The 17102-nt window shown below is 41.1% G+C and overlaps 1 protein-coding gene across 1 annotated transcript; it reads right to left on the bottom strand.

Moving 5' to 3' along the window:
• Positions 1-1806: 1806 nt before the first annotated feature.
• On the bottom strand, positions 1807-4603 carry LOC110795029 (exocyst complex component SEC15B). The gene has a single exon (XM_021999994.2). The coding sequence runs from the start codon at positions 4459-4461 to the stop codon at positions 2059-2061; it is 2403 nt and encodes an 800-aa protein (XP_021855686.1). The 5' UTR covers positions 4462-4603; the 3' UTR covers positions 1807-2058.
• Between the last annotated feature and the right edge of the window lie 12499 nt (positions 4604-17102).

Here is a 17102-nt window from a genome sequence, read left to right as displayed (position 1 = left end):
TCTCCAAATTGGTTGGATCGTAGCGAGCGAGGTATCTGGTTGAAGTCCAAGATGGCCAGTTGCGTCGGGGAAAAGAGTACGAATCGAAGAAGCGTCTGACTCCTTCATGCATGCTCCATTTGTAAAGGATAAGATATTTGGCGCAAGAGAAAGGGGTTGGTCTGTATTATCTTCTTCATGTAACACGTGCTTGATTTAGATCAGGAAAATCGTACGCTTTTATGAAAGCATGCGCTACGGTTTCATTCCGTAGTAATTCCTATATTTGATAGGAGCAGTTGACAATTGAATCCAAATTTTCCCATTTCTTTTCGCAGTAGAATAGTGGGGTTAGAATTAGTCAGTTCTAATTCACGATAGGGGACAGGAAAGGGGTATAACTAAACGGTAGAGTGTCACCTTGATTATCCCTAACCCCAACGTGGTGGATGTCATCAGTAATGCAACTATGAATCTCATGGAGATTTCGATGGTGTAATAGACCAGTAATGCAACTACGAATCTCATGGATAGGTCGATGGTGCAAATAGACAAACGTTGCATAACTTTAAAATTGGTCTACTATACGGTGCATAACTTTTAAATTTCCATCTTAGCTGGCCGGAGACGTGCGATGAAGACCAACGCGGGTCTAATGTAGACCAAAGTGGTTCTACAGTCGTGTAGACCAACGTTGGTCTACAAGGTTGCGTTGCTCTACACTACGTTTGTAGAACAAGGTTGGTCTACAGTAGACCCGCGTTGGTCTACTGGAGACCAACTTTTTCGGTACACTAAGATACGAACTTTAAAGTTATGCACCGTACTTTGGGCCGGATTGATATAATTCTCTTCTTCCTTGCCTATTCTATTTCAATTCCGTATTTAAAATTATTTTATTATTATTATTATTGATTTTGATTATTTAAACTGTTGGGAACCGTTATGAACACCGTATTGTGATGTTTTACGTGTTTGAATTAATGAAGATGATTTTAATTAAAAGAGTTATTAGTTTCATATTTGATTATTTATTAAAGCTTGAATTTTTAATGTCTAACGGTAATTTTTATGGTTAATTAAGATTAGGAATTTGTTTAAGCTTATTTATGTTGGGAGATTGAATTTTGTTGGGAAAGCGTTAATAAGACTTTTTAGTTTGTCTACTTTCAGGAATGGAAATGTTGCCATCAAAGTTCTTTAATCTAGAATACCTAGAGAAATTGGAGTGTGAGCCTCCGCATCTAACGTGTTTGGCCCAATTTCTATTTCTTGGATTGAGAAACACCTTTAGAAACTAGGCCAAACACTACCTAACTCTTAACACTGGCTCTTATTCTCACTTACCTTTTATTTTTTTCATGCAAAAAAAATGATACGGAGTATGACACAAACTCTTATTTCAAAATTTTGCTCTTACAAACTCAAAAGTCTCTCACTTCTCACCTAAGAGCTAGCTCCTAGTTTTTCTCTCTCCTTAAAAACTACTCCGTACCTAAGAGTATCCCTTGTTCATGCTCTAAAAATAGTTGCAGCTGTTACTGCTTCAAATTGTGTACTCCGTTAAAATGCTGAGATTACAGTCTAGTAATTCATCATCTTGAAGGGTAATGGTTAGATACCAAAAACTAGGGCGTAATTTTAGAGAATTCACATGCTTCTCTGTATATACCAAGATGTTCATCTTACACTAGGGCGTAATTTTAGAGAATTCACATGCTTCACTCGAGTCAACCAACAGGGTGATGTTCATAAAAACAAACATACCATAACTGCAAGAGAGCAGGGGAACAATAAACTATTAAATGAAATTGCAGTGCAATGAAATTGAGGATCAGAAATAAATCTCACTATTTTTTCAATGAATGAAATACAACATCAAAATGTAGAAATGTACGTACAGGATAAAATATCAAACATGATTTTACAAAAACAACCTCAAGAAATACTCTGTTTATCGAAATTTGCATATATAGTTAGTAAGATATGGGAACCAAGACCACCCCACAAAATAAGGCAATTGACTTTTTTTGTTTGAGGGAAAATAAGGCAATTGACTACTTACAGTTCTATGTCAAATCAGCTAACTTCCCTCAGCCTCTTTATCAACGCATCTAGAGACTTCCTTTTGGGATTTGGCTTAGCTCCTCTGGTAGCGAAGAAACTTCTATCTGAAGGGTCCCTTAGTTTCTCGGAAACGGTCACAACTTTCCGGTAGTCCAAAGCATGGTAAGTCTTCTCCCTAATAACAGGGTTTAGGAAGTTCTCCGGATTATTGCTCAAAAGCAAATTAATCAACTGCCTAATTTCAGCTAGGCCTAATTTCAGGTCATTTGCATCAGCTTCAGAGAGAATAGATCCCTGACTTTCCGCAAATGACTCTAGTAACTGAATATCAATATCGAGTCCAGTGATTGCATTCACATTAAACCTCTTCACTAAATCTCCTGTTAAAGTACTCAAAATCTTTCCAGATATATGAGTCATAACATCCTGCAAAACCCTCTTAAGAACTTGCGGGGGTAATATCTGCTGAGCGGTAGAAACCAGAGTCTCCAGGAATATTATAACCTCATTTACATACTCATTACCACCCTGGAGAGGCTCATCACCCAGCCAATTGACGTTCTCAATAAGTGACATAAAGCCATCAATCTTTGCTTTAATCATCCCAGCAAGCATTTCTTCCGCTGCATCACGAGACTTCTTCAAGGGGAACTGCCTCTTTCCCCTGTCTGCCATTCTCAAAGGTATGCCCGAGAGCTGTGCAGCATGCTTAAAGAAAAAATCACAGGCTCGCTCGAACACAGCCATATTAGCAGCAACTTGCATAGCTTGTGAAACACCGAACACTGAAGTCCTTATCAACTTCACTAGAGCCTCATCAAGTACTTCACTCAACAGTCTATCCAAATACTTCTTAATCACAACATAAGAATCCAACTGCCCACCATATGACATAAAACTCACAGAATCCTCAATAAACGACCTCACAATTCGACAACAATCAGGCACAGTAGTAGAAAATGGAGCAACATAAGGAAAAGCCGGTACTATATCCGAAGTCTGCAATTGAAAAGCCAACACGTTCATAGAGTACTCATACTCTTTCTTCATCAACATTTGCTCAAACTTATCAGCAGAAACTGCATCGGTAATCTGCTTACAACAATCCGATAACAACAACTCATGATACTTATCCCTATGCTTACTCAACACATCAAGCAAAGCATCAACTGGGTACCCGAACCTCCTCAACGAAACACCAAGCAAACTAACATAATCCTTAATAAGCAACAAATGATTTGCAGTCTGCATCCGCGAAAACTGATCTTCTAACACAGAACACATCTTACTAATCGCCATTTCCCACAAATTCTCAACCTCCCATTTCGAAATCAACCCCCCACCGGTCCTCAAAACCCTATCCTCAACAATGAAAAACCCAGCAATTTGCGCAAAAAAAGTCTGATGAGACTCTAAAAACGGAGTCATTGAAGATACCTGAAAATCCGAAGTCAATTGCAGCTTCCTCGTTTCGAAATAGAAATGCTTAAACCGATCTTCAACACCTAAAGATTGATGAATATGAAATGCCCTATACAATGGTGTAAGATCAAACCCTAAATTCCCAACATTTCCACCACCATTTTCTCTATCAATTCCAGTAAGATCTAAACCATCATCTTCTTCCTCCAATGCATAGACACAATCTCTGACACTCAATCTAGACTGTTCCTCTGCTTGCCGCTGCTTCATCCTCAACTCCTCCTCTCTCTGTCTTGCTGAAGAAGCTTGACCAATCGCTAGTTGACCTAAATTACGACTCACAGCTCGAATATCAACAAGCCAATCCCCAAATTCCTTGTTCGCTTTCTTCTCAACGTAAACCCTAACTGCCGGAATATGCTTTTCCAGCATCTTTTTCAAAGTCGAAGACGGCGCAATCTTCAGCAAACTCCGCTCGATTTGGTCAACACATCGCAGCGCCAAGTATAACTGATCGTTCTTGAGATGCGAGTTGGTACGCGCGCAAAGTTCAACGATTTCGACGCAGATCTTGACGGAACTCAAGCAAAGGAGGAGATTGTTATTGATGTTGCGGGTTTCGATGAAAGCGTCAAGAGAAGTGAGGAGTGGCTGCGCGACGGATTGGAGGTGTGCGTTTGAGAGAGAAAGCGAAGATTTGAGGTCGTCAACGTCGGAGAGGAGTGAACGGAGGTCGTCAACGGCGAGGATGAAGTCTTGATAGTGAGCTTTACAGACTTCCTCGATCTCAGATTCCTTGGAACGCGTGAAGGCTTTGAGATTTTGGAGGAGGAAGTCAGGTTTCCCGGCGGCGAAGGCTTTTCTTACAAACGGAGATAGGTCCTCGCCGTTGCAGACGGCGGAGGAGAGGAGGAGCTGGTCTTGTTTATCGGCACCGGAGGAGTGATCGCCATCTACCGGAGATACTCTCCGGCGAGACTTGATTGACTGCATGGTGACGTCAGTGGAGGAGATAAAAAAAAAGTTGCGGAGTTGGAAATGGCGGAGATTTAGCGGAGGTGGAGTTGATTAAGGGCGGAGGCGGGATGACGAAAATGCCACTGGACGGGGTGGAGTGGGTAGGGAATTTAGTGAGGGTAGTTTGGAAATTGTGATGGAGTGGTTTGATAGTTAATGCACAAGGTTTGTACACCAACATAACTTTTACCCCTTTTTTTTTTGTAACTTTAACCTAATTTTGATTAACTTTTATAAACTTTGTTAGATAAACATTTTAAAGGGTTAAATGATTGATTTTATACCTTATTAGTGATTTTGAAGAAATAAGTTTTATTAAAATAAAAAAATATATCACTAAAAAATAGATAACTTTTACATATATAAGCTTAACTTTTAAGCATTTTTGGTTAACTTTTACTCCGGTGTACAATATTTATTGTACAACCCTTGTAAATAAGAATTTGTTAAAAAATATTTCTTCAAAATTATACAAAATTAATCATTTAACCTTTAAAATGTTTATCTATTAACTTTTTTTTCTAATAATATAAAAGTTCGAGAAAACTGGGTAAAAGTTATGTTTTCTAATAATTAATAATTAATAATTAATATTAAATAATTAATAATAAACAATAGATAATAAATAATAAATAATAAACAATAAATAATTAATAATTAATAATATTGCAACTTATTGGAACTTATTGTAACTTATTGAAACTTATCTGAACTTATCTGAACTTATTGGAACTTATTGGAACTTATCTGAACTTATTGGACCTGAAACTTATTTTTTTAAGGTGAACAGAATGCACCCTAAGGGTAAAATAGTAAACTCATACTAACGGCGAGTTAACGTCTGTTAACTGTCAGGGAATTTAATGGTATTTTACGGTTTTTGAGGGGAATTTTATGTATTATCCAAACTTGATGGCCATTTGGCGAATTATGCTAAAACTCAAGGGTATTTCATGAAAAACCTGTAAATATTTATTCATTTTTTAATAGCTTTTAATCTCTATTCTATAAGGGAATGTCTTATGGCAATTTGGTAATTGCACTTTTTGTGTATCCCTATAGAATAGACTAAAACACCCTCCATAATTTCACGTTTTATTTCAATTAAAAAGTTGAATATTTAATGAGTGCAGTGACAAATCAGGAAACCCAGCACAAAGAAAGAAAAGAGAAGTAAATGAATTATGATAATTACATTCATGGCATAATTAATTCAAAAATTTAGACTTGCAAAATGTATGTTACATAGGAATTGAAAAGGAAAGAAATGAAAAGTCAATAAATTATTCTTTATGTATTACGTTCTGATGTGGCATAATTGGGAAATTCCACTCTGAACCCACCAAGGAACGACACATGGCCCTTACAGTCTAGGAAGGCACACACCACGTAACAAAAAAATCCTGAAAAGTAGCAATGGAGGCCTTAAGACTATCTTTGGCAGGCCCACAATGAAAAGGCACACTAAGCCCTTTTATCCCAAACAGAACAGATAAGGACACATGTCCTTATCTCTGAGGTCAACCAATCATATAGCTAGGGTTTTGGAACCAATTCTCAAAACACTAGGCCTATAAATAGTTCAGATCCCAAGGCAAAGGGAATTCAATTCATTCCCACCTACCTTAAACTATTATGCTCTACCTTCTCTCTACAAATTACTTCTCTCTCTAGCCGATACTTACTTAGGCATCGGAGGGAATATTCCTACGGGAATATTCTTGTTTTGCAGGTTGCAGGAAGATCGTGCCAGCACATACTTGATACCTCCGAGGAAAGGGTGACAGGTCAGCACCAACAAAGTTTCCACAACATTTGGCGCCGTATATGGGGAAGTATAGTATCAGGGCAAAACTGCAATCTGACGGTGAGGGGCATCATGGAAACTCAGGAGAAAGGCGTCCGCGGGAGAGGAGTCAACACCATATAGAAGAGACTAATTGGGTTGCCAATGCATGGAGCACTCCTCGCCACGTCCAGGAAGTCGAAGTAACTATTGAAGAGGAATCGGACGTCGAGGCACCTCCTCCTGGTGGACACCTAAGCCCTAGCATAAAAGACACGGTACTGGATGAAAATCTAGATCTGTCGGTTTCAGTAGGAGCGCTGCGAGAAATTCTGGCCGGATTCCAGCAGCAGATGAACCAAACCCTTCAACAGCATATGAGCACCACTGCCAGATGAAATACGGAGGAATATGCTGATCTACAATACTGAAAGGACGGCCCCACACAGACCTTTTAGCCTCAGCGTCAACCGGATAAGCAGAATGCCGCTTAGGACTAATGTTTGGAGAGTAGGAGAAAGTTCTGGTCCAATAGCTAGCAGGGGAGCCAGTCCTTTGGCAGAACGCACGGTCGGGGACCGAGGCAATCGAGCCCCCCCAGCACGGCGAGAACAACTAGCTCGGCCAGTTTCCCGAGTAAATCCATCCACCACTCTGCGCCAGTCAGCAAGGCGGAAAGAGCACTATGAGGCTGAGTCGGAATTATCGGGCACCGGGTCAACCCCCGTCATGGAAGACCATCCTTTTTACCCCTCCACTCGAGGGAAAACTCAGATAACATCTCCTAGAATGGGGGTGCGTCACCGAATGGCTTCCAGCCGTCGCGAACCTACTTATCACATTCAGCAAGGATTGAATAACCTTACGCTAAGGCACATGAGCACTCCTTTCTGCGAGGCTATAATGAACACTGCCAAAGAGCTCAAAGTTAAGACTCCTACCATTGAGGCTTATGACGGCACCTCTGACCCGGATAGCACTTAGTTGCATACCCTCACCATATGTACGTACAAGGGACCAATGAGGCCACATGGTGCAAATACTTTCCGGCCACCCTTAAAGGTGTTGCATCCAAATGGTTCGAACGGTTGCCGGAAGGATCAATTGCCTCCTTCAATGAGCTAGAGACACTATTTTTCACTAGGTTTATGGCATACAAGGAAGAAAGGAAAATGAGTATGCACATAGGCTGCATTCAGCAGGGAAGGACGAATCTTTGCGAAGCTATGTCAAACGCTTCAACTTAGAAGCAGGACAAATTCCATATTTGCCCGATGGTACGGTGTCTCCTTCGATAACTTCATCAGGGGCTTAAAGAAAGGATCATTCAAATTCGATCTAGTAAAAAAGATTGTACGAAAAATGGCAAAAGTTCTGGACGAAGCCGAAGCATTCATACATGCCACAGAAACATGTAGTGTGTCCAAAGACGGAAAGGATGGGGAAGCAACAGACTCGTTCGGGGAAAAGGAAAGGACTGATCGAAAAGTCACACGGGTCAACGACACCTAGACACTCTCTAAAGAACAAGACTCCATCTCTCCGGGACAAAAGCGAGGACGGCTGCAAGAGAAGGACCTTTTTTTAGTATAACACGAACCTCCTTACCATTCTGGTAGACGTAGGGACCTGGTTCGACCTAGAACGACATTTCCCAATGAAATCTCATGCTGAGAATCAAGACCCCAAGTTGTATTGCCAGTTTCACGAAGATATAGGTCATGATACCAAAGACTGCAGGAGTCTGAAAAGGGACCTAGACGGGCTGGCTTCCAAAGGGCACTTAAAAAACTATCTTCAAAGGAACACTCACGGCACAGGAAAAATCCATTAAAAGAAGAACAAGTCCCCCGTTTCAGCTGGAGAGGGAAATCACACTGAAGGGGGATTCGTAGCTGTCATATCAGGAGGCCCTGCCTCTAGAGGACCCACCATGAGGGGACAGAAAGACTACGCCCGTCGATTAGGATAGGTAATGCTATTGGGGAAGTCACCAATGGACCTATTCCCCCGGATAAATATGTGAGTCTGATGGAGGACGCGTAGCAACCCCACATGATGATCCACTAGTCATCGAAATCAAGATCTCCAACATGAAAGTAAAGCGTATATTGATAGATACAAGGAGTTCATCCTACATAATGAGCATGGAGAGCCTAAGCCGTCTAGCTCATGATCCTAAAACAATTGAAATCATTCACTATCCCATCATCGGCTTTGGAGGAAGCATCATACATCATGTAGGCGTCATAACCCTACCAGTACAAATAGGAGGATGTATTGACAGGAGAAAGATGGATGTGGACTTCTTAATTGTCAAAGACTTAACAGCGTACAATTTCATTTTGGGACGCCCTACTCTGAACAAGATAAACGCGGTGGTTGTCACTCATTTGATGCTCTTAAAGTACGTGTGTGACGACGGTGCAATAGGAACTATTCATGGAGATCAGCAACAAGCACGAGACTGCTACCTAACAACTCTCAACCCGTCAGCATGGAGGAAGGAGCCGGCCGGAACAGGAGCCAAAAGAAAGCACCAAGAGAACCCCCTAGCAGCTGAAGAAATTATCCCTGTCAAGGTAGAAAAAAGTGGCTAGGTCATATCTCACTCAATAGACTAGTCAGGTATTATGTAAGAGCCTACAAAACGGCCAGAAAGCATGTAAGAGCCAACAAAATGGCCGGTATTATGTAAGAGGCAACAAAACGGCTAGTAGCATGTAAGAGCCAACAAAATGGCCAATCCTTCTAAGAGACCAAACAAAACGGCCATGCTTCGTTAATTCAATTATGAACTAAATTTAGAAGTTAATATCTTCTCCGGTATCAACTCTGAATTCTCACTAACTATGGCACAATAAGATGCCGAGCAGATAGAAATTCTTACCTATAAGGCATTAACGCAAATATTGACTTAATAAGATAGTCAATAAATACTAACGCCTTCTCACTAACGGCGTTAAAAAAAAACTAATCGGTTGACAGCCCGAGAAGTGGCCTAGATTAGCGCCCCAATTAGACTGATCACCTAAAACAGTGGGGTTACCTTCCAAATATGGGCAACAAAGTCCATCCCAAAACCAAAACATATGTCCACAAAGGGGCAATTAAAAATAAAGCATAAAAAGTCAAAAGTGCACAGAAGCCACAATAATTCATACATGCGCACATAGCGCAGGAAACCCAAATGAAAAGTGCCTAAAGGCACCAATGTTAAATACAAGCGCCCATGGCGCTACGAAAATCAACATACAAAGAAAATTCTAAGGACAAGGAGCGGTGGAACTGCCATCCTGGACGTCCTGCCCGGCCGGGGAGTTCACCTCTTCTTCCTCCACGTCCTCCTCTTCCCCTTCACTAACGAACTCAGGAGGTCAAGGCCAAGTCGCTGTGCGGCCAAGACGGCCATTTGGTACGGAATATGACGTCTGAACCAGGAAAAGTCCTTTCCAACCATCTCCTTGTCCCATGCTCGCCGAGCACCCTCCAGAACGGCTTCCTCCCCGAGCTTGAAGGAACAAGCGGCCTCCCCCCGGATAGTTCCACTTCACCCTGAGTGGCCTTAAGCTTCTTCTCCAGGGCGTCCACCTTTGTGGAGAAGTTTGCAACCCGCTCCGAAACGGCAACATTCCCAGCCTTGAGGACAATCAGTTTCTCCTCATGCTCCTTTAGATTCGCCTCATAAGTTTTGGCATCTGCCTCGGCCTGCTGGAGAGCAGAAGTCTCCGACCTGATGACCACATACATTTCTTCATTAATAAGTTTCGCCTTTATTTCGGCGTACTTATCATGATTCTCTATTTGGTCCTTGTGATTCAACAACTCCTGGTGCATGCTGACGCGATACTCTCGAGCTTCGGCGAATCTGATAAAAAGTTGTGCAAAAATCAAACAAATCAGTTACTCAAGGCGTCAAGAGGATAGTTGAAAGAATAAGAAGTTTCTAAAAAGACTCACATCCAGCGCAAGGGACTGCATGGCCCCAAAGAACCCTTCCTCAATCCCTGGAAGGGATCTCACATAGTCCTTGGGGATAGCCACGTAAACGGAGGAAATAATTTTATCCTTTTCCTCCGAGCTAAAACCATCGGAAGGGGGAATCTGTGCCACCTCGGCCTTCCTCGTCCGTTTAAAGTCAACACTAGTTGTATCGACATATAATAACAAGATTAGAAATAGATCACTAAGTGGACAAGACGTCCCATTCACTACAAAACTTACCCGCATTTGCCGTCGGAGTAGGTTGAGGCATTGCCTTACCCTTGGCAGGAGGAGAAGGTGTTAGGTTATGATACATATGACATTTACATAAATCATGCGGAAACAACCATTAACCCAGGAATCATATTATTTACACATAATCATATAGCATAATTAGATGCATACTCTTTGTTGCGTGCCCTCCCTAGCTGCGCCCGAACCGAACAAGAACAAGTCTTTTAGGACTCCAAATGTCGTCCCTCCGTAGATAGTCCACAGCACGTCCGGATCCGCCTTAAGATTGACCAACTAGAATCGCCCTTAAGGTACTTAGAAAATTCGGCACTTTTATGAGCAAGATGTGTTTTAATTTTCTCTCAAAAAACTCACTTTTGAATACTTTGAAACTTGTATATAAATTATGACCCCTAGGCCTTTATTTATAGAGTTATGGAAAAGGAATCGTAATCCTAGTAGGATGCGAATTAATTGGAATTAGAATCCTACATGAATTCTATTTAATTAATTTATCCAATTAGGAATAGACATTTAATCATACACTGACTCTTGCAGATTCAGGAATCACGCATGAGCACAAACTCACACACACACGGCAGCCACAAGGACTGCCCATGCGTGCGAGCTGCAGCCCACGCAGCAAGGCCCACGCATCCGTGGCCTTGGCGCGCGCTGGGCTTGTGGCGTGCGTGCTTGCTGGGCGACGGCCTGGCTTCGTGCTGGGCCTTCGTCCGGCAGGCCTCGTCCGATGCTAATTCGTACGATACGCTTCCGATTAAATTTCCATTTCCGGAATCTATTTCCGATACGAACAATATTTAACATTTCCGATTCCGGAATTAATTTCCGTTTCGAACAAATATTTAATATTTCCGTTTCCGGAATTATTTTCCGATTCCGGCAATATTTCCGATTCTGACAATATTTCCGTTTCCGGCAATATTTCCGATTCTGGTAATATTTCCATTTCCAATAATATTTTCCGATACGTACCATGTTTCCGTTTCCGGCAACATCTACGACTTGGATAATATTCATATTTCCGATACGATCCATATTTCCGTTTCCGGCAATATCATCGTTTCCGGAGTATTCATTTCTTGCCTGTGACGATCTTAGCTCCCACTGAAACCAAGATCCGTCGGTTCCGAATATTCATAGATGGAGTATTTAATGCCATTAAATACTTGATCCGTTTACGTACTATTTGTGTGACCCTACGGGTTCAGTCAAGAGTAAGCTGTGGATTAATATCATTAATTCCACTTGAACTGAAGCGGCCTCTAGCTAGGCATTCAGCTCACTTGATCTCACTGAATTATTAACTTGTTAATTAATACTGAACCGCATTTATTAGACTTAACATAGAATGCATACTTGGACCAAGGGCATTATTTCCTTCAGTCTCCCACTTGTCCTTAGGGACAAGTGTGCATTTCCTAATTCCTTTGTCGCTCGATGCTTGCTCTTGAACATAAGGTAAGAGTTTGTCATCCTTATTATGTCCAGAGGTGTTCCTCGGTTTCAGAGTTCAACTGATCAAATAAACAGATAATCATAGCCTATGATTCATCCGAGAACGGCCATGCATTTCACAGTTTCTAGCTCTCCGAGTGGCCTTGTACAACTTTTAAGCATCTCATCCCGATTTATGGGAGGACAATCCCAATCTTGCGATCTTGAGATTAGACTTCGTTTGATAGGTGATTACCTGAGCGTTGCCTTTATAGCCTCCTTTTACGGTGCGACGGTTGGTCAACGTCAAAGCAACCAGTTCTCAAACAAGTAATCTCAAATCACTCAGGTATTGAGGATTTAGTGTCTAATAATTTAATGAAATTTACTTATGACAGACTTTCATCTCTTACAGTAAAGTTTCATAGGTCTTGTCCGATACTAGTCTTCCCAAAGTAAGTATCTATGCAAATGATTATGACATTGCCATGTCCACATAGTTCAAGAAACAGAACTACTAGTCATCTTGCATTCTAATCGTCTAACGTTTTCTATGCGTCCAATTTTATAGAAAACTCCGATTAGGGACCATTTTCAACCTTTGACATTCAAGTTCACTTGATAGACATTTCTTAGTCACAGGACTGGTCCTGACAGTCTATCTTGAATATATCGTCAAGTTGAAGGGACTCATCATTTAATAAACCACGAATTAAATGGAAAAATGAATTCCTTTCATTTATTGTGAATGATTAACCAATAATGTTTTACAAAGATTTAAACTCTAAAACTTTAAAACATTAAACAGAGACATCAAAGCCATTCTCCAATATGCTTGATTCCCATAGCTGCAGTGTGCGAGTTGTGCTTCGCTTGCGGCAGAGGTTTAGTTAATGGATCTGATATGTTGTCATCAGTTCCAATTTTGCTTATCTCGACTTCTTTTCTTTCAACGAACTCTCGTAGAAGGTGAAATCTACGAAGTACATGCTTGACTCTCTGGTGGTGTCTAGGCTCTTTTGCCTGTGCAATAGCTCCGTTATTATCACAATACAGGGCTATTGGTCCTTTAATGGAGGGGACTACACCAAGTTCTCCTATGAACTTCCTTAGCCATATAGCTTCCTTTGCTGCTTCATGTGCAGCAATGTACTCCGCTTCAGTTGTAGAATCCGCAATGGTGCTTTGCTTAGCACTTTTCCAGCTTACTGCTCCTCCGTTGAGGCAGAAGACAAACCCAGACTGTGATCTGAAATCATCTTTGTCGGTTTGGAAACTTGCGTCCGTATAGCCTTTAACAATTAATTCATCATCTCCACCATAGACCAGGAAGTCATCTTTGTGCCTTTTCAGGTACTTCAGAATGTTCTTGGCAGCAGTCCAATGCGCCTCTCCTGGGTCTGACTGGTATCTGCTCGTAGCACTGAGTGCGTACGCAACATCCGGGCGTGTACATATCATAGCATACATTATTGAACCAATCAATGATGCATATGGAATCCCATTCATTCGTCTACGCTCATCAAGTGTTTTTGGGCACTGAGTCTTGCTTAGAGTCATTCCATGAGACATGGGTAGGTAGCCTCGCTTGGAGTCCGCCATCTTGAACCTATCAAGCACCTTATTGATATAAGTGCTTTGACTAAGTCCAATCATCCTTTTAGATCTATCTCTGTAAATCTTGATGCCCAATATGTACTGTGCTTCTCCTAGATCCTTCATCGAAAAACATTTCCCAAGCCAAATCTTGACAGAGTTCAACATAGGAATGTCATTTCCGATAAGCAATATGTCGTCGACATATAATACTAGGAAAGCAATTTTGCTCCCACTGACCTTCTTGTATACACAAGATTCGTCTGCGTTCTTGATGAAACCAAAGTCACTGACTGCTTCATCAAAACGTATATTCCAGCTCCTGGATGCCTGCTTCAATCCGTAGATTGATTTCTTTAGCTTGCATACCTTTTTAGCATTCTTTGGATCCTCAAAACCTTCAGGCTGTGTCATAAACACAGTTTCTGTTAAAACGCCGTTTAAGAAAGCAGTTTTGACATCCATCTGCCATATTTCGTAATCGTAATATGCAGCGATTGCTAACATTATTCGAATAGACTTTAGCATTGCAACTGGTGAAAAGGTTTCATCGTAATCCACACCGTGGACTTGCCTGTAACCTTTTGCAACCAATCTAGCTTTGAAAACTTCAAGTTTCCCATCCTTGTCCTTTTTCAGTTTGAAAACCCATTTGCTTCCAATGGCTTGGTAGCCATCTGGCAAATCGACCAAATCCCATACTTGGTTTTCAGACATGGAGTCTAATTCAGATTGCATGGCTTCTTGCCATTGCTTGGAGCTAGGGCTCGTCATAGCTTGCTTGTAAGTCGCAGGTTCATCACTTTCAAGTAATAGAACGTCATAGCTCTCGTTCGTCAAAATACCTAAGTACCTTTCCGGTTGAGATCTATATCTTTGCGATCTACGCGGGGTAACATTTCTAGATTGACCATGATTCTCACCAGATTCTTCTAAAGATCTCTGAGTTTCATCCTGAATGTCATCTTGAGCATTCTCTAGAGTTTGTTGTTCGACTCGAATTTCTTCGAGGTCTACTTTTCTCCCACTTGTCATTTTGGAAATGTGATCCTTCTCCAAAAAGACACCATCTCGAGCAACAAACACTTTGTTCTCAGATGTATTGTAGAAGTAATACCCCTTTGTTTCCTTTGGATAGCCCACAAGGATACATTTGTCAGATTTTGGATGAAGTTTGTCTGAAATTAATCGTTTGACGTATACTTCACATCCCCAAATCTTAAGAAAAGACACATTTGGAGGCTTTCCAAACCATAATTCGTATGGAGTCTTTTCGACAGCTTTAGACGGAGCTCTATTTATAGTGAGTGCAGCTGTATTTAGTGCATGTCCCCAAAATTCTAATGGAAGTTCGGCCTGACCCATCATTGACCTGACCATGTCTAGCAAGGTTCTGTTCCTCCGTTCTGACACACCGTTCCATTGTGGTGTTCCAGGAGGAGTCAATTCTGATAGAATTCCACATTCTTTCAGATGGTCATCAAATTCATAGCTCAGATATTCACCGCCTCTATCAGACCGCAGTGCCTTGATCTTCTTGCCTAATTGATTCTCTACTTCACTCTGAAATTCCTTGAATTTGTCAAAGGATTCAGACTTATGCTTCATTAGGTAGACATAACCATACCTACTGAAGTCATCAGTGAAAGTGATAAAGTAGCTGAAACCACCTCTAGCATTTGTACTCATTGGTCCACATACATCTGTATGGATTAAACCCAATAGTTCATTTGCTCTTTCTCCAACTTTAGAGAAAGGTTTCTTTGTCATTTTGCCAAGTAAACATGATTCGCATTTACCATAATCCTCTAAGTCAAATGGTTCTAGAATTCCTTCCCTTTGAAGTCTTTCTAAGCGTTTCAAGTTTATATGGCCTAATCGACAATGCCACAGATAGGTGAGATCTGAATCATCCTTTTTGGCCTTTTCGGTATTTATGTTATATACTTGTTTGTCGTGATCTAATAAATAAAGTCCATTGACTAATCTAGCAGATCCATAAAACATCTCTTTAAAATAAAACGAACAACTATTGTCTTTTATTATAAAGGAAAATCCCTTAGCATCTAAGCAAGAAACTGAAATGATGTTTTTGGTAAGACTTGGAACATGGAAACATTCTTCCAGTTCCAAAACTAGCCCGGAGGGCAACGACAAATAGTAAGTTCCTACAGCTAATGCAGCAATCCGTGCTCCATTTCCCACTCGTAGGTCGACTTCACCCTTGCTTAACTTTCTACTTCTTCTTAGTCCCTGTGGATTGGAACATAAGTGTGAGCCACAACCTGTATCTAATACCCAAGAAGTTGAATTAGCAAGTATACAGTCTATAACGAAAATACCTGAAGATGGAACGACTGTTCCGTTCTTCTGATCTTCCTTTAGCTTCAAGCAATCTCTCTTCCAATGCCCCTTCTTCTTGCAGTAGAAGCATTCGGATTCAGAAGTGGGTTGACTGACCTTCCTCTTTGCAGATTTGGCGCCAGTTTGCTTAGTTGGGCTGGCCTTGTTGCCACCTTTCTTAGCATTCCTCTTCTTTCCAGATTTCTTGAACTTGCCCCCACGCACCATAAGCACATCCTGCTTATCACTTTTGAGCGTCTTTTCAGCGGTCTTCAGCATACCGTGAAGCTCAGTGAGCGTTTTGTCCAGACTATTCATACTGTAGTTCAGTTTGAACTGATCATACCCGCTATGAAGAGAATGGAGGATGGTGTCTATAGCCATTTCCTGAGAAAATTGCTGATCCAGCCGACTCATATTCTCAATGAGTCCAATCATTTTGAGAACATGTGGACTTACGGGCTCGCCTTTCTTAAGCTTGGTCTCAAGAATTTGCCTATGAGTCTCGAATCTTTCGACTCGAGCCAGATCTTGGAACATGTTCTTCAACTCACTGATGATTGTGAAAGCATCTGAGTTGATGAACGTTTTCTGCAGATCCGCACTCATGGTGGCGAGCATTAGACATTTCACATCCTTGTTGGCATCAATCCAACGATTGAGGGCAGCCTGAGTGACCCCGTCGCCAGGAGCTTCGGGCATCGCCTCATCTAGGACATACTCCTTTTCTTCCTGCATAAGAACTATTTGCAAGTTCCTTTGCCAGTCAAGGAAGTTTTTCCCGTTCAACTTCTCCTTTTCGAGAATTGATCGAATGTTGAATGAATTGTTGTTTGCCATATTAAAAACTACAATTGAAAAGAATAAACAAATAAATAACCATTCACAGTTTCTCTTAATAAACTTAAATTCTAGCATACATGCATAATTCAATGTTTATTAAGCATTTTATTCAAGTTATGTGTTCCGGCAGGTGTGAATAAAATGATTCCAAGATCCTAAAATCATTGAAGAACTAAGCACAGTTTGTCGACTTAATCCTAGAACATCTTAGGTAAGCAAAAGCCTTTTGCTAATAGTCTAGAAACTATTCTTGGTTGATAGGTACGTCTAAGAACTTATTAGGTAAACCTATCGAATTTGCCACGACATAAAAGGACTCCTTACTTATATCGTTGAGTTTCACCAAAACTAACATGTACTCACAATTATTTGT

This window comes from Spinacia oleracea, chromosome 2 (assembly GCF_020520425.1).
Source record: "Spinacia oleracea cultivar Varoflay chromosome 2, BTI_SOV_V1, whole genome shotgun sequence".
NCBI classification, from domain to species: Eukaryota; Viridiplantae; Streptophyta; class Magnoliopsida; order Caryophyllales; family Amaranthaceae; genus Spinacia; species Spinacia oleracea.
The sequence above is the reverse complement of the archived record's forward strand: the minus strand, read 5'-3'. Positions and strand labels throughout refer to the sequence as shown.

Excerpts from the sequence above, each read along its gene's own strand:
- LOC110795029 (XM_021999994.2), bottom strand. The coding sequence starts at position 4,461 with ATGCAGTCAATCAAGTCTCGCCGGAGAGTATCTCCGGTAGATGGCGAT.